Source organism: Fusarium oxysporum, chromosome IX (assembly GCF_013085055.1).
Source record: "Fusarium oxysporum Fo47 chromosome IX, complete sequence".
NCBI lineage: Eukaryota > Fungi > Ascomycota > Sordariomycetes > Hypocreales > Nectriaceae > Fusarium > Fusarium oxysporum.
The window spans coordinates 275,718-295,839 of NC_072848.1; the positions used below are offsets into that span (position 1 = coordinate 275,718).

Consider the following 20,122-nt stretch of genomic DNA (forward strand, 5'->3'; position numbering starts at 1 on the left):
GGAAGAGACGAGTTATAACACCTGAACCGGCTCACCGTATTCAATGATGCCCAGCCTCCTCGATCTAGCAATTGTTATCAATTATCCCTACCTCACTCATAGTCTTCGTTCCGAACCAAACGCGTCATTATTGCTTACATCCATACTTATTCCAAGCAGTCAAACGCAACATCGCTGTCATCATATTAGCACCATGCCAAATCCCAATTTAAGGTATTTCCCGTTCAGCAGCGCGCAGACGACAACTGTGATCCGCACCGTACATCAGGCCCCCAATCCTCAAATGACTACGCGTGGTGTCAAAAGGCGGCGAGCGTCGATAGCATGTCTTCCATGCAGGAAGCGAAAAGTACGATGCAACGTGATCGAAAGCGAAGGGAGTTGTCGAAACTGCCGCTTAGACGGCCACATGTGCGTTATTAAGTCTAAGAGGCGTGGCGCGTAGGTCGATTCTTGTTGATATATTGGGATTCTACTTACCTAACATATTGAACAAGGTCGAAAGAGACGAGAGTTCTGGTGATGAAAGACCTAGAGGCATCTTCAGCTGAAATCTACCGACCCATTTCACCATCTCAATACCTTGATCTTGACCAGAATCAACATATATTGCCCACGCTGTGTCCCGTTGCTGCAGCTACAGATGCATATTCTACTCCAGAGACAGAAAATAGTGTGCCTCTTACTGATTATGGCAACAAATCACCAACTCCTCCAGCCGATGATACCTGGTCCAAGTCACAGAGACCTGCCCCCAGGCTATCGACCCATGCTGAGCGCGAACTATTGAGCGACGACAACATTCCAAGCTCTTGCCAGGCCAGGCTTCCCAAACGAAGACAGAAGTTCCCTTGGATTACAGGAGGTTTTATGCTCTTCCCGTTCTATCACTTCATCAAGCATCCTTCATCTCGGGAGGTAGATTCAGGAGTGGCTAGATTGTTAGAACAGCGAGGGTGTCTTCATGTGCCCACCAAGCCTATACTTGAGGAGTTCGTGAATAATTACTTCTTATACTTCCATCCGCTTGTTCCTCTACTCGATGAACAGAGATTTTGGGCGTCATATAGTGAGCAAGCTGACAGCAACGGATATGTCTCTCTGTTCGTCCTGCAGGCGATGCTTTTTGTATCCAGCCCGGTAAGGCTATGTCGAACATCTGGATCTTGCTGTTGGCTGACTCGTGTTCAATCAAGTATGTCTCTCTAGAATCGCTGGTCTGCCTTGGCTTTCACACTGTTAAAGAAGCTCAAGATGAGTTCTACTCGCGGGCTACGGTACCCATCCCCAGCAAGCCTCATGGCTGCGATCATACGATTGACGGCTTGCTAGACACTCTTCGATCTTCAATCTACCCTCGGCGACCAAGACAGGGCCCAGGGGGCTATAATGCTAACATACCGCACGATAAGCTTCATGGATAAGAAGCCGTTGTACTGGCTCAGTATCGCTACACACTACGCTAAGAGTGCAGATACTCATCGGCATCAGGAGAAACAAGACACCCGTGAGGGAGCTTTGCTCAAACGTCTATGGTGGTGCTGTGTTCTCCGCGATCGAATCCTGGCTTTGGCACTTCGCCAGTCACCGCTCCTTAGTCCCACTGCATATAACTGCCCGGAACTGTCAGCCACAGACTTTGCTCATGAAATTGGGACATCTCTAGTATACGACGGCATTGTAAAACGCCTCATAGTGCAGATTGCTATAGCCCTTGGTGATTTGGGCACTCTACTAAGTGAAATACCTCCCGCGCCTTCTTTGGCAAAGGTACGTGAGTTGTGCCGTGACGAGATTGAGGATCTTACCATGAGGCTGGATAAGTGGTATGACAAGACATATGCGATGTTCAAATTACCTACCCTCATCACTGGAGCTCATGAATCACTAATACTGTTTTCCAACGTTCTTTGCACTTACTATCAGTGAGTTGTCCCCCTGCTTCTACCATGTGATTGTGCTAGACGACTAATAGGTGCTTGATGACAGCGCTGCAAAAGCATCACTCTATAATCACACATTACTCAGCAGGGATTTTCTCGAGGGAGAACAGCTTGACGATCCGCCAAATGCAAGAATTGTTGCGCATAAAAGTCTCGGCTGCTGTTTGCGCAGTATTACAGAGAACATGATAGAACTCAAAGATTCGGGTTTGGTTCAATACCTCCCAGTGACCTTGTTAGTCAAACAACATAACCCTTGCTGGATAAGGCTCCGCGCTAATCAGACTTCCTCCACAGCATCAGCTTTGCAGCAACTCCATTTATCTGGTATTTATTACAATCTCATATTCAGAATTCAGACGGTGACACACAACGGGATCTGGATGCGCACCTCGATGTCATGAACCAATTCAATCATCTTTACGACAATGCGACAAGCACCATAAAGTACATCCGAGGCATCGTGGAGCATATCAAGATTAGTGTACCGCTACCGACCTATACTGCCTCTTCTCATGGTGCTGATGAGCATGTGGTGCGACCAGCCACGTTGATTGAAGAATCTTGGAGCAGTGATACTTGGACAGATATGCTCTTGAAGGATCCACGGATGTATCTCCGCATCGCCTTGGCGGTTGAATTCTCGCTTGCCCGCGGTCGATGCCCGGCCGAAGAAGACTTTCCGCAATGGCTTAGAGAACATCGTCGGCACGAAGATGAACCATACTCGCATTCTTCTTCAACTAGAGGGAACTCACATTTAAACTCGGTCTTCTTTAGTGAAGCCATGGAAGACTTCGCAGACGACGACCAGGAAGTGCTCTGATGCACATTTGCAGATCACATACCGCTCGATGGGCCCTACGGAACGGCATTTGACCAACGGCGCTAGCTACAAGCTACAGGTGTCGGTAGTTTGATCCTCAAGCAGAGTCTCGAGCGTTTGAATGACATCACATGGCGATAAAGAGTCGACAAGAGATGACCATCCAGCTTAGTTTGTGTGCTCGGCCCTCGGCTACTAAAAACCACTGGCACCGTGGGTCTGTATTGGGAATTGAGGGGTTGGCTTGATCCCTGTTCTGGACCAGGCTATTGACAGAAAAGGTTGGATCGACGAACTATCCTTGGTTCTGGTATTTGGAATAATAAAACTGTATTAGTATTAAACCTGCTAAAATACATCCTTGTTTCTATCTATCTTATTGCATGCTTACTACAGACCTATTTTATTAGACTTATAAATATCTTAACCTCGAAATGTGAGCAATAGCTTACACTAAGAATTACTGCTGGCTCACATACCTATCTGTCAGAGCTGCAGATACAGTAAGCTCAAAGCTGTGGTGGATGCGGGGAAGATGCGCCTTTTGCTATCCCCCTTAGAGCTAGAACGCGGGGCCCCGCGTATCAGAGCGTTCGCTCTAAATTAGTGCAATTAGCTTACCAGCTCCAAGGACTAGGTCCAAGCACAGCGTGTTACCCAATCATCTCTGGCATTATCATACTGTTATAGGGAGTGCCATGAGAGTCCGGCCCCTAGAACCCCCTCGCAGGTTGTTCACCTCCACTTTACTCCAGACTCCTGATACCCAGCCAAGATCATTTGCCAGCGCCTTACAAGGCTGTCACTCTGCCTGGAATCATCGCCAGTCCTCCCCTATATCCTTTTATCTCTGTTGCATAGATGCCTTCGCAACCTCCCTCTTCCCAGCTGAGCGGTGACCCGTCCAACCGGGCAACAGCATCGTCAGCAAAACGAAGCGCCCCTTGCGATGGCCAGCGCCCGTGGAAGAGACGCTCATCCAAGGCCTGTCTATCATGCCGAAACCGTAAAGTTCGTTGCGACGTCACCGATGGAGGTGTTCCTTGCACGAATTGTCGACTTGACAGCATCAATTGCGTTCTGAAAGAGTCAAATCGGGGTCGGAGACCTACCGCCGCCTCTTGCCAGCGTCGCCGCAACTCGAACCCGCCCGCTGCTCGCGACGGCTCTTCTGGTTCGCCCCCACCGATATTTGTGACCTCACGTCTAGCTGCTGCAGTACCGGAGTCTCTTGAGCCAGAAGAGATATCTGAACCCGATGAACCCGACGCTGAGGCAGAAATTGAGCCAGAGGATGAAGACCCCCGGTCTCGTTCTCAACCACTCAATGCGACCGAAATTTCTGTATTCGGTATGTACTGTTGTGTGTGCTTTCGTGGTTCTAAACAGTGAACTGACTTACCGTGTCCAGACCAGCAACAGCAACCCGCTGACGGAGAGCCCATGGATGAAATCCACGTTCAGGTCCATGACGACCAGCCGTCAAACACAGAACCGCCTGCGCCCATGCAAGGCGTGAACCTCGACGCTCCATTCGACTATGTAGAAGAGATGAGAACCTCCAGTGGACCTTTTGCACCATCCCAGCCGGAAAGAATCACAACATCATTACCAGCTTTCATCCGACCCCCTCCTCAACACCTAGATAATAGAGATATGTACTATTTATCACATAAACTGTGCTTGTCGATTCCAGATCCAGAGTTTAGAGATGAACTGCTACGTGTTTACATCACAGTGGTTCATTCCTTCTTGCCAATCCTCGATATCGAAGAATATGTTGGCGCTATCCTTCACAACAACGGCCGTAACCCCATCAGCCTTCTGCTATTCCAAGCAGTCAATTTTGTCAGCGTCACTTTTGTGAACCTCAAGACTCTGCATTCAAGAGGTTATGCTTCACGACTAGCGGCTAGAAAAGACTTTTACGACCGTGTCAGGATTCTCTACAGTTTAAATTATGAGTCGGATCGGATGGCGTTGATTCAGTCTCTTCTGCTGTTGAGTCACTGGTATGATTGCCCAGACGATGACAAGGATACGTGGCATTGGATGGGTATCGCCTTGACAAATGCCCAAGTTGGGGGCTTGCATCGAGATCCCGAACACCTGAAAATATCGCAACAAGAGAAGAAGCTCCGTCGAAGGTTATGGTGGTGCTGTTTGATGAGGGACCGTTTACTGGCCCTTGGATTACGGAATCCGCCGCGTCTAAGAGAGGATGATTACAACGTCAAGCCGCTCACCTTGGACGACTTTGACTTCAGCTCCCCATCGACAAACCTGGATAGATTGTTCCAGGACTTGAAGGCCACATATCCAAACTCAGAAAAGAGACAAAGTCTGGCTGTAATGTGCATTGAACTAAGTAGTCTATGCGTCTACATTGGACGTACTCTCAACACCTTGTACACGGTTATGGGCAATTACCTCGGAGGGGTTGAATACAGTCAAGAATCGACTGGGCGGCCCGATAGATCCCCAGAGCAAGCCAAATCACTTTCTGAACGCAGTACCGAGCTCAAAGGTTGGCTTGAGAGTCAGAACATCCACTCTCGTTACACTGCCAAGACCGGATCACGGCCGCCTGTTACTAATACGACCGACGACCTACATGCTGATGAGATATTGCGACTTCACCAAGCCCAGCTTCGAATGGTCTACCTAACCGCACTGGGTGCTCTCCATAGGCCGCAGGTCTTCTGCTTCGGCTCCAACAACGATGGCGCGAGAAATGATGGCAGCACAGTATCGAGGGGAAATGTAACGGACACAGCAGTCGAGATGACCAGATTGGCCTTCAACCTACAGCGGGATAACCAACTGCGTTTCCTACCGACCCTTGCCGTTCCAGCCTATCTCGCTGTCACTCTTGTCCATCTCTTCAACACATGCTCAGACGACGAAGAAGCCCGGAGTCTCAGTCTCGGACGCCTCTACCAGTGCGTAAACGTCCTTCAGCAGCTACAAGAGATGTATACATCTGCGGACTACGCCATGCAATTTCTCAACTCGATACTAAAGAACACTGGTCTTCACGTTCCCTGGACTTTACCAACCGGGGGAAGCAAGTTTGGAGAACGCGAAAACGCGGCGTATAAGCCTCGGCTAGATATGGGACCTAACACCGTTGCGGCAAGTTGCATGTATCCGAGCCCGAGCACCTCGGGCAACTGGAACCAAGACTCTGCGGCAGAGGAGCCGGGCTTAGGTCAAGACGATAGCAGTCGGACAGTTACAGTGGCCCAACAGCCACGAGTACCGATGGTATTTCCAAATATGGTAATGGAAAGCTGGACTACTACCGACATGAGTGATCTTTTGGCCGGGTCGCCATTCCCAGGGTCTTGGTGCGATGTTGAGACACTGTTGCCAACTCTTCTCAACACTGAAGGCGATGCAGACAGTCTAATGACTGTGAACATATCGAACTTTATATGATATAGTTTTCCTTCGTTGATACTATTGGCTTGTGCCGACGTGGCTCTGGAAATGAACCTGAGTTAAAGTTTAGAATCCACTGGACGCAACAGATATACTCCTTGATCAATCGCATAGTCTTCACCATGCTCCCAGTTCATCCATGTCTTCAATGTCTCCTCTGCGCCGTGACCCGGACTCAGCCGCTTGCCTTTCCACTGTGTGTCTACCGGTCTCGCCGGCGTGGCAGTCAGGTTTACTATTGGTCGCTGTTCGTAACCCGCCTTTTCCATCTCCTTGTCCTCGAGAACAGGGGCAACGCATGCGTTCAAACCGTCAAATATGTGCTCCCATTCCTCGCGTGTCTTCTCCTTGAACGTTTTGACAAATACCTCTTGCATCCGTGGCCACGAACGCTTGTCCTCGCGCCGCAGACCCGGGCTTAAAATGTTGTCGCTTGTCAATCCCAGGCCTTGGAGAAGGTTCTCAAAGAACTGAGGCTCCAGTGCGCCAACAGATATGTACCGTCCTTCATCTTTACATTCATAACATTGGTAGTAAGGGCAACCTCCATCTAACAGGTTGGTTCCCTTTCCGCCGGTCCAAGCAGGCTCGTCGGACCTCAGTCGCGGTATGGTTCCTATGTATGAGACGCCATCTACCATACTCGCTTCGACTACCTGGCCCTTGCCTGTCGAGCTTCGATGATAAAGGGCCATGAGAACACCTGCAAAGGCAACCAAACCTCCCCCTGCATAGTCTGCGAGGAGGTTACCAGGCGCCGATGGTGGTAGTCCGCTACTTCCAAGCTTACTCAACACACCAGAGACAGCCAGGTAGTTGATATCATGCCCGGCCATATCCTTATATGGACCATCGCGGCGAAAACCAGTAATACGCACCACGATCAAACGTGGGTTTGAGACGAGAAGAACAGAACTAGGGCATAAGCCCAGTCTTTCGAGAACGCCAGGTCGAAAAGGGTCAATCAGGATATCAGCCTTATCGAGAAGGCGTTTGAGGAGGCGGATACAATGTCTGTTCTTGAGGTCTAAGACAATAGACGACTTGTAGGATGTCAGAATGTCCTGGTTTTCGTAGACACCTGCGCGATCGACTCGGAGAACCGAGGCACCATATGAAGAGAGAAGCTGCCCACAGAAGGGACCTAACAAATCACATATCATGTCAGACTTAATTGCAGGGATCGTTATACTTGGGATGGGATTAGACTCGACGGCCAAACCTACCTGGGGCGAGACCTGCAAGCTCCACGACTCGCAGGCCTGTAAGAGGTGGCATGGATATCATACGAAGAGTGATACATTTAATTACTTGCGAGTGAACAAAGGTCTTGACTTTGTGCCGGTACACAATGTTATTATGTCTGTTATTTTTGGTGTGGCTTTTCTTAGCCATATCCCATTCCAAAACAAGTATAATTATAAAATCGGCATGTCAATGGTGAAGAGCGAGTTGCATTAACCGTAATCCTTGTCAAACCTAACCGACTGGCTCAGCATGTAGAAACACGGGCGAGAGCCCGAGGGTACCCAGCCTGAAAGCATGACAGTGGGAAGGTTGCCGAGGAGGATAGGCCATATAAACTTGCATGGTTTCTAAGCCAACATCATTGAGAGACGTTTGATCATTGAGAGACCTACCTCAACACTAGAAGGCCAGACAGATGTCACAAATTGGATCACTGCGAAAGGATATCGTCGAGCATGTTCGTCGAAGTTGCAAAGAGGAGGAGCTCAATCCTCCAGTCCCAAGAGAATATGGAGATATCCCTGTCTCATATGAAGCTATCACTAAAGAATGGCTGACCGCCACTTTGGCCCGAGATGTTTTTAGATCAACTATCAAGAGCTTCAGTTTAGGTCCAAAAGATGATGGATCTGCAAATCGACGTCGTATCGAAATCGAATGGAAAGGCTTTGGAGCACACAAGCTCCCAACTTCAGTTTTCTGCAAGGCAGCTCATTCTGCAGAGAATCGCATCGTCTTGGCCGCGGGAGGTACCTACAGCGAGGTCTGCTTCTATAATCACATACGACCTCAGCTCAACATTGAGGCGCCGTGGGCATATTTTGCTGGCTATGATCCAAAATCATGGGCCGCCATTGTGATCTTAAAAGATATGGGTCAAGAGACCACATTCTGCAACTACAAGACAGACTTAACCAAAGCTCAGTTCGCCGAGCAGGTTCAGATGTTGGCAAAATTACATAGCCAGTACTATCAGTCTCAACATCCCGATTTCGAACGGTTACTCATCTATAAAGACCGGATCAGTAACTTGATCGAAGTTGGCCTCGAGACCATGTGCGTCAACGGATTCAGGGCTGCAAAGTCGGTAATTCCCCCACGACTATTTGCGAGGCAGAATGAAATTTGGCCTTGTACGCTCAAGTCAGTAGAGCGTAATGCTGAGCTCCCAGCGACGGTGGTTCATGGAGATGTTCATCTCGGTATGTGACTCCGACCCAAGTTATAGACCGAGGCCTACCCCCTGTTGCTATAGACGCTGACATGATTGTTCTCCTCAAGGCAACTGGTATATAACACCTGATGGACATATGGGCCTGACAGACTGGCAGACAGTTGCAAGAGGACACTGGTCTCGTGACCTCGCATACGTCCTGGGTACGGCTGTAAGTGTAGAGAAGCGCCGTCAGTGGGAGCATGAAATGGTTGAGATGTATGTGTCAGAGCTCAGAAAGCACGGAGGCCCTAGTGTTAGTGTTGAGGAAGCATGGCTTGAGCTGCGGAGGCAGTCACTCGGTGTACTGGCTTATTGGACGCTTACTCTTACACCTTCTGAGAACCTGCCTGACATGCAGACGGAAGAGGCATGTCTATGTTTTATTGGACGCATATGTACAATGATGGACGATCACGAGGTTCTTGACGCTGTCGACTTTTGATTTCACGGACTGGAAAGAAGAGATGTATACACTGTTGACGGACGTCAACCCTTTATACGAGTAGACCTACTGATACCAGAATGAGTTACTCAATTGCATCCAATATCCTCTTGCAAGGAAGACAGGCCTATCACACTATCTCGTCGTTGTTTTTCTATTGCCACCTGACTACACCCCAATTTGTGTGGCCTAAGATCAAACGCAAACACTATCAATTTGCTAACATCAGAGGTTCAGATACCCATTATAGCTCTATGGCGATTTTCATTGGCCTTCTTTGCAGCGGTAATGTTTGGTGCGATCATCTCGAACCCATGAGGCAAACCTGGATACACATGCAGCTCGGTAGGGATATTTTCGGCCAGCAGTCTAGTGGCATACATGACATTCTCTTGCAGAAATATATCAAGACCTCCAACTTCGATATATGTTGGCGGAAGATCAGCTAGACTCGGAGCTCGAGCAGGAGCCGAGTAGTACGAGATGGGAGCTTCCGGTTGGCCTGCTTGATCTCCGAGGAGCGCAGTCCAGGCCGTTGCGTTGTCTGCAGTCTTCCAAAATGCAAGAGGCTCCATCGCTTCGTTGGCAACCATATTTCGGTCGTCTATCATGGGATACAGGAGGATCTGCTTAGCTAGGCGCGGCTTCAACCCCTTATCTCGAGCCATTAATGCAACGCCAGCGGCAACACCACCACCTGCGCTCTCTCCTAACACCGCGATTCTTCTCGGGTCGACACTGAACTCCTTCGCTTTACTGTTCAGCCAAAGTAGAGCCGCGTAGCCGTCCTGAACAGGAATGGTTCCCTTGAACTCCGGCGCCAGCCGGTAGTTGACGCTGAACACAGGCACTGCTGTCGCGCTGACCAATTGTGCTAGTGGCCTTGCTTGAATCTCTGCGGACCCTAATATCATGCCTCCTCCATGGAAGTGTAGTAGGCAGGGTCCAGGGTCGGACCGAGAAACTGTTGGGGTGAGAGCGAGAACCGATATGATATAACCATCAGTAGCCTTCACTTGATACGATCTTTGTTCCACTTCCGGACAGATGTCCAACCTGTCAAAGAGTGCCCTCATTCCAGCTTCTCGTGCCTCCCGCCCAGCCTTGATATTATCCAGGGAAAGCGGCTCTCGCTTGGACAGTACTGGAACGAGCGGCTCCAACACAGACCAAAACTCGGGGTCGTATTGAAGAGGCATTGAGTATTATGCAGTTGTCGTTTTGTCTTGAATTGGAAAGAAACGAGATGCTGTGTAGATGAGGTAACTACGTCTATCTCGTTGAGATATGAGACGGGTTGTTGAGGCAATCATAATAATTAGTATGTGCTGCTCTCTATCTATTTATCATAATTAGAAACTTTGGAACCGTAGAGATACATATCTTGTAGTAGACTCTTGAAGGTCATTCCGCACTTACGACTCCGCTCCATTTTGTTGACGTGTTAGCGTGGGGTTGCCGAGGTGATTCTAGACTTTACAGCAGATAGGCTCACCATCACTTGTTTCAGTTTATCCAGCCTTATTACCATTAATTTTCATACAGCTTCAGGTATTTAAGCCTTTTTTAAATGTAGTATCGAACTTAGAAAGGGGTTTCAAAAGTCTAAAGCTTGCTTTCTGATGTTTGCTGATCCTTCAGGGATTCAATACGGCGCAGAGCTGCTTCAATCGCCTGCCTAGTCTTTGAGAAATAGAGATGACTGAAGCTACTACTGGACTGTCCAATAATAGATCTTGCTTGGATTCCGTGAGCTATAGTTGCTCCTCGAAGGTAGTGAAAGATTATCGCGGTATCCCAGTCTTTACCTCGGTTATCTTGGCGCATTTCGAACCCCACAATCTCCGCATAGCGGGCCAGAAGTTCATCTGGCTCAGGAATACCCGACCTTGCTCGATGTCCTAGCTTGTATGGGGAGTCCTGGAATGACAGGGACGATTTTCCACTCTTGGTATAGTCAGAGAAGAAAGGACTTATGCAGAAGACGAGGTCCATAAGTGGATGGCCGATGGTGGACAGTTCCCAGTCGAGAATAGCAATAACTCTTGGCTCAGTTGGGTGAAGGACCTTTTGGCAGGAAGCTGTTAGCAATTCATCCGCTTTTCTTAAGGTGGAAGAGGTACTATACCAAGTTGTCGAATTTGAAGTCTCCGTGGACAATCGCGTGTCGATCTGACGGTACGTTCTCTCGCACATATCTTACCACTTCGTCATACCTCTTATGAGCTCGACCCAAGGGTTTTCCAGTCTTTACATGCTTGACAGCAGCTTGCTGCAACTCAATGCGACTCCACGTGGCGCAGTGTCGAGCATAGAATCCCGTCTTCTTGCCGTAACCCTCAAGTCCAATCTTGTCTGGATCCAGTGAATGAAGCCAAGCCAGAGTCTCGATCGCGGAGAACCATCTGCAAGCAACAATATCGTTAGCTGAATTTCAAGTCACATATTTTGTTAGTGGCACCGAAACATACGCCTGCCGTCTTTCATCTGGAGAAAGCTCTTCCATGTCCGTATCCGTGATGATTCTCCCTTTGACGAATTCCATGACCTGAATATCCAAGTTAGCATGAAGAATAAACATTCAGATTTATTAAACTAACGTAGAATGGGGTGCCAATAATAGAGCTGTCATTGCACAATGTGAACACCCTGGGAACTGGAAACCCTTCAACGGATCCCAAAGCTTTCAATACTCTGAACTCGCGATCTACCTGGTGGGCAACCGGGCTGATGGCCTTCCCAACAGGCTTCTTTCTCAAGATGTATCTTACTCCGCTGTGCTCTATTAATTAGACGCAGATTAAGATATTTGACGTAAAGGTTCACCATTCAGGTACTCACGCAGCGTCATCCAGGTAGTAAGTGGGATTGCTTTGGCCATATCCAATCTTGGATGTTGTGACTGGAAGTTTTAGATTGGGCATTTCTCGTGATGAGAGTAAATGGCTTCCCAGAGCCTCGTCATCGAGATCATTACGGCTACGGGCCTCGGTATCTTGATGTGACCCCATGATGGCCCTAAGTAGAGATCAAGGAAGTTAGATGAACAGGAAGCGCTCTCGTATCAGCGCAGATCTCGAAACCTATCGATTTTATGGCAATCAATGATGTACGTTGGATTAGGATTGTATGTCACAAATGATCACCAAAGCCTTGGCTGGTGAATTGATCTCGAGCTGGCCGTACCTCATATAGCCGAGGTTGGACTCGGACATCATATTATTCGTCCAGTGCGTATTCCGTATTCGATGGAATTCTCAGGCCACTCCCAGCTCTATGAGACCATATACTGCCACGAATACTGATGATTGCCAGGTATGTAGTCATAAACCGAGGAGTTCTGAGTGCATCTACAGCACGTCACCTCGGCCTCTAGGTGTGAGACGCCACACTACACACAATTCATATTGACGAATTATCCTTCTGAACGCTGTAGAAAGAATATATTCATGAATTCAAAGATTCATGGATTCAAAATCAGAGACTGAACTTGAATCAAGCCCTTTTGTATAGGTTCAAGGACACGATTCCATGTATGAATGAAACATAGCTTTTACATCAAACCATCGATATCACATTATTCTTTCCACGCCACCCTCGCGACACGACGAAGCCATGGCAAGCGAAACACGATCGAACAAGGCTTATGTCCTTGGTGTTGGCATGACGAAGTTTATCAAGCCCCGTGGTCTACGTCAGTATCCAGACTTGGGCTACGAAGCCGGCATTAAAGCCATGCTAGACGCTCAGATCAATTACGACGACGTTGAGCATGGCGTGGCCTGTTTTGCCTATGGAGACTCAACCTCGGGACAGCGCGTGTTTTACCAGTTTGGCATGTCATCCATTCCCATCGTCAACACGAGCAATGCATGCGCTACGGGATCTGTCGGCTTGTATCTGGCTCGTACGCTTGTTCAGAGCGCCAGGGCCGATTGCGTGCTCGTGGTGGGATTCGAGAAGATGAATCCCGGAAGTCTCAAGAGCGTCTGGAGTGATAGACCCAGTTCAAGTGGTCGATTTGCCGCCAAGATGCGAGAGTTGGCTGAGCCTTCAAACTCTCCTCTGACGGGGCAGTATTTTGCAAACGCAGGCCGAGAATACATGACAAAGTAAGTCAGATCAAACCACCCATGTTTTTCTGTTTTTGTAGATTACAGCTAACAAGATGTGTACCAGATATGGGGCAAAGGAAGAGGACTTTGCGGAAATTGCCCGCGTTTCGCATGAGCACTCGCAGCGCAACCCCTACGCCCAATTCCAGCAGAAATACAGCCTCAAGGAGATTCAGGACTCACCTACCATCTACTCGCCTCTGACGAAGCTGCAATGCAGCCCAACCAGCGATGGGGCCGCAGCTGCAGTCATTGTGTCTGGAAGGTTCCTCGCTACCCGGCCACATCTCAAAGGACAGGCCATTTTAATGGCTGGGCAGGCGTTTTGCACCGACTCCCCCAAGACATTTGGCAATAGTGCAATGGAGCTCGTCGGTTATGACATGTCACAAAGAGCTGCCAAAGCAGCTTTAGCTGAAGCGGGCGTGGCAGCGGATGATATCCGGGTCTGCGAATTGCACGACTGCTTCTCCGCAAACGAGATGTTACTCCTAGATGCCCTTGGCTTCTCCGAGCCAGGAAAGGCGCATGAGATGGTCCGAAGAGGAGATATTACATTTGGGGGCAAGATGGTGATCAATCCATCTGGCGGTCTGATCTCAAAAGGCCATCCAATTGGAGCTACGGGATTGGCTCAATGTGCTGAGCTGACCTGGCAGCTACGCGGGTGGGCCAATACGCGGCTTTGTAGTGAAACACGCGTCGCGCTGCAGCACAATCTTGGCCTCGGAGGCGCGGTGGTTGTTAACGTGTATAAGCGCGCCGATGGACAAGCAAACATCAAGGTTAGCGATGGTGAGGTGGTTAAACATAGCTGGCTCGGTTACAATCCAGCGGTTGAAGCCCGAGGGATAACTTCCAATGATGCCGAAAGAGTCAGGAGCAAGAAACACAGAAACGACTTCGCTCTCGGGGAAACGGCTGACAGAATTCGAGCTGTTGCGAATTTGTGAGGGGAGGCATATGGACTGGTAATAAAGCCGTAGAACTTTATTTGAAAATAGGTGAAAGCAAGTCATGTAGTTATCCGAGTTTTATCATTGATAGAGATACAGAGAGGACCTAAATTTACAGAGGAGAGACTGGCAGAAACTTGATGAGATGAAAATGAGCGAGATACCCTGTAACTTAGCACTTGTCTGCTTTGGGTTCTCAATGTGGAGAAATATCCACTACTGCAAGGATCCTTCATGCACCCCAGATTTCTGGGTCAGGCACGTCCATGTACGTCGTCAAGTGTTATGTCTCCCTGCTTAGACTAAGCCACACATGGAATAGAATTGTCTGTCGCCGAGGAGAGATAAATGTCCCCTCGGGTATCGGATTATGATATGAAAGATCATGGTGAGGTCTAGCCTGGCATTGCGGGGTAGAGAAGTTTAAACCAGGCCTTGCGTACCTGAGGTTGAACTATAAAGAATGGCCCATATCCAATACGACTCTAATTGTTACTGTCACGGCACTTCTACTCACCGACTGACACCGACTGTTTGCGATTCTCAATATTCGTTACTGCCTCACCGTCTACATCATGAAGACCTTCTTTACTTCCGTCCTGCCAGTCCTGCCTTTGGCTACGGCCATGGCTATTCAAGCCGAGCACGCTAGTTATGGACCTCAGATGCTGAAACGCGCCAACGGCATCGTTGAGTACGCCAGAGCACCACTTCTCTCAACGCCCTGTGAGACCGAGTTCCATCCTGACCAGCTCGACATTGCTTGGGTGGAGCTCATCGCGGGAAACGCCATTCTGAGAGTCAACGTCACAAGCGGAGAGAAGAAGAAATTCCCCCTCAAAAACCCAGTCGGGCTCCCGAGCGGGATGGAGTTTATGCCAGATGGCTATCTTTGGTTCTCCGAAGTAGCCGGAAACGCTATGGTGCGTTTGGATCCCAAGGACGGGAGCATGACGGAGTACCCGTTTCCTTGGACCAATATCGCTGCCGTGGATAATCTTCCTGTTGGTATTCGCGTCACGATCGATGTGTCGGGGAATCGTGATCGTGGGGCCTGGTTCACTGCTGCTGGTCTTAATGCCATTGGTCGCATCGACATTGACACCTTTGAATACAGCCTCTTTCCATTACCGAATCCACTCTCGGTCCCGCTCATCATTCAGCCAGGTCCAGGTTCTACCATGGTTTTCTCAGAGATCGTCGGCAATCGAGTTGGCACAATTGACGTTCACACCAAAGAGATCAAGGAATACACGATTCCTACACCTCTATCTCTGGTCCAGGGTGTCGCCACAGATGACGATGGTCTGATTTGGTGGACAGGCACCCTTGGCGGAAACTTTGGAACCATCGATGTCAAAACAGGAAAGGTGACGGAGATATTCATCAATGATATTCGTGCGGCTGGGAACGCTACCGTTGTTGGCAATCCCTTGAGCATTGGCTCATCTGCTGCTTTGTCTCTACCTGGACCTATTAGAGTTGGCACTGATGGCAAGGTCTACTTTGTGGAGGGAAATCTGGTCTTTTTGGGCAATCGTGTTGGGCAATACGATCCCAAGACAAAGAAACTGGTCGAGTACTTGACTCCGACGAGCTTGAGCGGTCCATGCGATCTCAACAACCAGCATGGAGATGCTATTTTCTTTGCCGAATTCACAGGCAACGGCCTAGGCCGACTTAGTTATTAAATTAGCTAGATAAACGCCTTCTTGACACCAGCAGCTTCCTATTCACCATTTATATAGCTACTCAAGCCATTTAGTTGACGAGCGAATAATCATTATTTTCTGAGCACTTTGTTAGACAGAAACACGGTTGGTAATAGCAGACCGTCATTTTTATGCAAGCAGCACCTTTATCTTATCTGAAGTTACGGAATGGCTTCCAAGTAAGGTCTCTTTAGCCAGTCACAAGTAGTAGATCGAAGTGCCTTGTACATTCGATAAGATAGACCTATTATTCATAATCTACTCGAACGAGAACGCTGTGCCAGCCTAACAAGGCCTTCCTGAAAGCACGTGGCAAGCAATGTTCCATCGTGGCTCCAGGTACGCGAAATCACCAATCCTCTTTCATCATCCGCCCAAGGACTTTCCATCTCAACGAGCATCCAATTATCGGCTCGTAGTTGATGCAGGTTGTGGAAGTACACAGTATGATCCATGGAAGCCGCCATAGTCACCTGTCCTCCATCTTTAGGCGCTCCCTGATTGTCCTCTAGCTCCTCTAATGCCAATGCGTCAATGACTCCTTCAGTGCCTTTTGACCGATGCCCTATGGTGGATGAGTCAGAGTAGTCTGATGTCGGGTTGGAGAATCGAGAGGCGTCATGGGCTCTGAAAGTGGTGGCTAGAAAATAGTTGTCTGACATGTAAAGCAATGCCGCGGCGTGGGCATGATGATTGCTATCATGATCGTCATTGTCGACATCAGCCGTATTCTCCAACATGTTCCTCAAGCTTTGGCTACTGCATGAGAACTCATTTTTACTTTTGGTAGATCGTAGTGGTGAGCTTGCGATACGTCCTCTAGCTTTAACCCAGTGACAAAACCTTTTGTTACTCGGTGACGCAGAGCTGTTCGTCCTACTGGTGGACCGCACACAATCACAAGGCTGATCAGGACAAGCCTGGCCTGCAGCGGATTGAACAAGTGGACGTGAGGGAAGCTTCTGCCCTGGAGGGAAAGACACAGAATGCTGAAGAAGACTCTTGCTCTTCTGCGACGTATGGTTCTTTGCGAAGCTCGCCGTTGCATAAAATACAAGTTCATCCTCTTGTGTAGCTCGGATCATGCGCGTAGCAAAGCTTCTCGTATCGCGTACTCGCTCCACGCGGTAAACAACGGAAGTCTGAGGCTGAGCCGCCTTCAGGAAGTGGCAGTGAATGCTGTGCACCATGAACTCGGCTGTCACGGTCTCATATCCAGCCAATAATGCCTGGGCCATGATTTGACCTCCGTACACGCCACGAGCCCATGGTGGACAGTTCAAACGGCCTCTATTTGTGAAGCAATCATCTTCCTTCAAGGAGCGTAGCGAAACAACATCCTCGATGTGAGATCTGCTATTTTGGTGCTCTCTGCTTCCACTGTCATCAGGACCGTATGCAGACATGTTGATGGTATGTTATTTGTGACTCTTGTTAACAGGAGCAGATGTCGATAACAGCAAGTGCGGTCTGATGAATTATAGACTGTATTAGTTTACTAATTGATATAAACATTGGATTATTATTAGATTTTCTTCCTTGCCCTGGCTTTAACCTGATACGACAAAAGATTACATCACGATTGTGGATTTATCGGTTTCTTGGTTAGCGTTGGATTCAGAACAGTGCAAAACCCGAGGCTATCAAGGGTAAATAAAAAAAAACACCAAGAAGCAGGTAACAGTTAGCGATTCACGTTTATAAGTTCACAAACTTGAAATAACTATACAGAGACATCTTAGACTTGCACGATTTTAGTTTATTGACTTCTTTATTTCTCAGGACATAGTTCAGCCTATACTTAAACTGAGGCTCTCATTATTTCACAAGGAGCGCCAATCTTCTTTAGTAAATGTAAATGTGAGGATTAAAAGCTTCTATATTCGAGAGAACTATGAGTGCATAGTTATGAAGTATATTTCTAATATCCTGCAAGTACTGTTGTGAATAAGAGCTACCCTCTCTTCGTTTCCATCTACCCCCGCCAACATGCAAAGACGACATGCCTCAGAGCGAGACGCCCTCGGGCCGTGGCTGTTGTCCAGCTGCTGTGCTAGGAGGTCCAAGCGGCTTATTCCCATACGGCGTGACATCAATCCCCAACTCCTCCGCCTTGATGCGAAGAGCGAGTCGCGCCGAGTGGAAACGACAAAAGGCAAACTGATGAAACATGGCATACAGACCTTTCTGAGGGAGAGGGCAGTAGTTGATGATGGAATCACCTTCTGGTCCGAGAAAGAAAGCATTTCCTTTTTCCCAGCGCTCGTGACATTTCTTAGCCATTTCATCGCCTAGAAGAGCTTGAATTGCGCTCTTGGAGTTCATGTATCCTGTTGCAAACACCACAACGTCGGCCTTTTGGGATGAGCCGTCCTTGTACTTCACACCGTCTGTTGTGAAATGCTCGATTTCGGAGTGCACCAGCTTGATCTTTCCATCAGCAATGAGCTTGCAGCATCCTGTATCCCAGTAAAAGCCACCTTGGTCAAACGGAAACATTGAGTATGCGCCACCGCCGTGGTAGCCATCGTGGAGACGGTATCCAACATCTCTTAGCGACTGTAGCAGATCCGCGTCGATTTCCCGCGCTATCTTCTGTCCCCGTGGCATTACTTCGTACTCCACTGGGTAAGAGTGCTTCAGGAAGTTGGCTTGGTCGAGGATATCGATATCTTGACCTTCTCGTCTGCCCGTCTTCTCGCGGCTCTTCCAGAGGTGTCGGACACTCTTCTCCACAGACATGACGTGTGTCGCGCTTCTTTGGATCATGGTGACATCGCAGCCGTTCTCGGTCAACTCGAACGAGATATCATGGCCGGATGTTGCGGCACCTACGACGATGGCTCGCTTTCCTTTCCATTCAGGGTCCGTGCGATGGTGCGATGAATGAGTGATTATCCCGCCGTTCTGGCGAAAGTCGTTCATGCCGGGCACCTCGGGGATGTTTGGCAGAGTTCCGGAAATACCCGTGGCGATCATCAGATGCCGGGGGTGGAGAATAAGCTTCGTTCCATCTTGGCGTGTGACTGTCAAAGTCCACTTGCCCTCGTCCTCGTCGTACACGGCAGTCTTTCCGTCAAGGGTTGAGTTTGCCCAGATATTCAAGTCCATGATGTTTGCGTAGTTCTTCAAGAACTTCGCCAACTGCTGAGCGGGTAGAAACACAGGAAACCAGTGCGGAAATGGCAAATATGGTAGATGGTTGGTGAATGTTGGGCCGTGCAAAGACAACGACGCATAACGACTTGCCCAGCTGCAGCCGGGGCCATCGCCCTTTTCTATAATGAGATGTGGTATTCCCAGGACTTTACAGCGAGCCGCCATAGATAGGCCGGTGTGTCCAGCGCCTATGATGACCACTTTTGGCTGAAATCCCTCTTTGCCAGCCGCTTCATCATCCCTTATCTGTTGGTAGGTCCGGCTTTTACCTAAAGGATCATGGTACTTGCCGGCCTGGTACCTTTCCTTGTCTCCGTACTCTGCATCCCAACCATGAACTGTCTCTATGGCGGTGCCAACGCTGTAGATCATCCATGATTTGGCATCAGCCAGATCAGTGGCTGTGCCTGTCTTGGCCTTGAACGGGCTAAGACGGGCAACGCCGACGCCAGTGCCATGAGCGAAGTCGAATTCGAGATGAAGAAGAATAAATGAGAGATCTGGACCAAGTGTTTCCACTGTTGCAGGAACATGAGGATTTAGTCGAATATCCGTGATTGCAGTCTTGGAAAGTCGTTCTGTCAACATGGTGCCAATTTGATCATGGCCCTGCAGAGTTCTGATGTCCCATGTGAGAAGTTCGACGTCTTTCCAGTAGCCATTCTCGTGGACGGCTGAAAGAATAGCATCTACATCCTGTGCCTCTACCGCCTTGGCGAAGACGTGAATGAATTCCTCAGCGACTTTGGCAGCATCAACAGACCCGTAGTCTGGAGTGAAGCCAAGTTCTGAGTTTGTTGGTAGGACTGCGCGCTTGATGTGACCGTAGTATCCACAGGTTTGGGACAGCGGCACCCCAGCCCAGCCAATTCTGGTATCAGAATCCGGCGGGCGGATGGCTTCATCATCATAGTCCTTGGTGTTTGTTTGAGGCATGATTGCTGATCCTAATATCTTTCTTCCGTGGGCTGCTTAACGACAATGTTTGTATTGACCATAGGTTTTATTCTATCAAGCATTTATTAGTCTTGTATATAATCAGATCGCTACTGTAACATCCG

General features: G+C 48.8%; 9 protein-coding genes across 9 annotated transcripts; 4 read left to right on the plus strand and 5 right to left on the minus strand.

Moving 5' to 3' along the window:
- Positions 1 to 193: 193 nt before the first annotated feature.
- FOBCDRAFT_188847 (fungal-specific transcription factor domain-containing protein) lies at positions 194 to 6,290 on the plus strand (the record flags this gene model as incomplete). Its single annotated transcript, XM_059608666.1, has 8 exons — positions 194 to 411; positions 498 to 1,140; positions 1,333 to 1,770; positions 1,976 to 2,178; positions 2,241 to 2,599; positions 3,217 to 3,272; positions 3,631 to 4,120; positions 4,181 to 6,290. 8 exons carry the CDS (start codon positions 194 to 196, stop codon positions 6,208 to 6,210), a joined length of 4,437 nt encoding a protein of 1,478 aa, XP_059467812.1. The 3' UTR covers positions 6,211 to 6,290.
- On the minus strand, positions 6,072 to 7,491 carry FOBCDRAFT_252668 (CoA-transferase family III domain-containing protein; the record flags this gene model as incomplete). Its single annotated transcript, XM_054706728.2, has 3 exons — positions 6,072 to 6,267; positions 6,450 to 7,357; positions 7,440 to 7,491. The coding sequence occupies 3 exons, from the start codon at positions 7,489 to 7,491 to the stop codon at positions 6,232 to 6,234; spliced, it is 996 nt and encodes a 331-aa protein (XP_054562703.2). The 3' UTR covers positions 6,072 to 6,231.
- Positions 7,492 to 7,876: 385 nt separating this feature from the next.
- FOBCDRAFT_144540 (kinase-like domain-containing protein) lies at positions 7,877 to 9,119 on the plus strand (the record flags this gene model as incomplete). Its single annotated transcript, XM_059608189.1, has 3 exons — positions 7,877 to 8,224; positions 8,267 to 8,663; positions 8,743 to 9,119. 3 exons carry the CDS (start codon positions 7,877 to 7,879, stop codon positions 9,117 to 9,119), a joined length of 1,122 nt encoding a protein of 373 aa, XP_059465727.1.
- Positions 9,120 to 9,352: 233 nt separating this feature from the next.
- Positions 9,353 to 10,318, minus strand: FOBCDRAFT_278777 (Alpha/Beta hydrolase protein; the record flags this gene model as incomplete). The annotated part of the gene is made up of 1 exon (XM_054706730.1): positions 9,353 to 10,318. The coding sequence occupies one exon, from the start codon at positions 10,316 to 10,318 to the stop codon at positions 9,353 to 9,355; it is 966 nt and encodes a 321-aa protein (XP_054562705.1).
- Positions 10,319 to 10,724: 406 nt separating this feature from the next.
- Positions 10,725 to 12,130, minus strand: FOBCDRAFT_243149 (kinase-like domain-containing protein; the record flags this gene model as incomplete). Its single annotated transcript, XM_059610524.1, has 5 exons — positions 10,725 to 11,223; positions 11,297 to 11,524; positions 11,591 to 11,667; positions 11,720 to 11,894; positions 11,961 to 12,130. The coding sequence occupies 5 exons, from the start codon at positions 12,128 to 12,130 to the stop codon at positions 10,725 to 10,727; spliced, it is 1,149 nt and encodes a 382-aa protein (XP_059465728.1).
- Positions 12,131 to 12,734: 604 nt separating this feature from the next.
- On the plus strand, positions 12,735 to 14,187 carry FOBCDRAFT_144194 (thiolase-like protein; the record flags this gene model as incomplete). Its single annotated transcript, XM_054706732.1, has 2 exons — positions 12,735 to 13,231; positions 13,299 to 14,187. 2 exons carry the CDS (start codon positions 12,735 to 12,737, stop codon positions 14,185 to 14,187), a joined length of 1,386 nt encoding a protein of 461 aa, XP_054562707.1.
- Positions 14,188 to 14,765: 578 nt separating this feature from the next.
- FOBCDRAFT_205910 (uncharacterized protein) lies at positions 14,766 to 15,881 on the plus strand (the record flags this gene model as incomplete). Its single annotated transcript, XM_054706733.1, has 1 exon — positions 14,766 to 15,881. One exon carries the CDS (start codon positions 14,766 to 14,768, stop codon positions 15,879 to 15,881), a length of 1,116 nt encoding a protein of 371 aa, XP_054562708.1.
- Positions 15,882 to 16,153: 272 nt separating this feature from the next.
- FOBCDRAFT_205911 (thioesterase-like superfamily-domain-containing protein) lies at positions 16,154 to 17,308 on the minus strand (the record flags this gene model as incomplete). The annotated part of the gene is made up of 1 exon (XM_054706734.1): positions 16,154 to 17,308. The coding sequence occupies one exon, from the start codon at positions 17,306 to 17,308 to the stop codon at positions 16,154 to 16,156; it is 1,155 nt and encodes a 384-aa protein (XP_054562709.1).
- Positions 17,309 to 17,909: 601 nt separating this feature from the next.
- Positions 17,910 to 19,997, minus strand: FOBCDRAFT_143696 (uncharacterized protein; the record flags this gene model as incomplete). The annotated part of the gene is made up of 1 exon (XM_054706735.1): positions 17,910 to 19,997. One exon carries the CDS (start codon positions 19,995 to 19,997, stop codon positions 17,910 to 17,912), a length of 2,088 nt encoding a protein of 695 aa, XP_054562710.1.
- Positions 19,998 to 20,122: the final 125 nt, after the last annotated feature.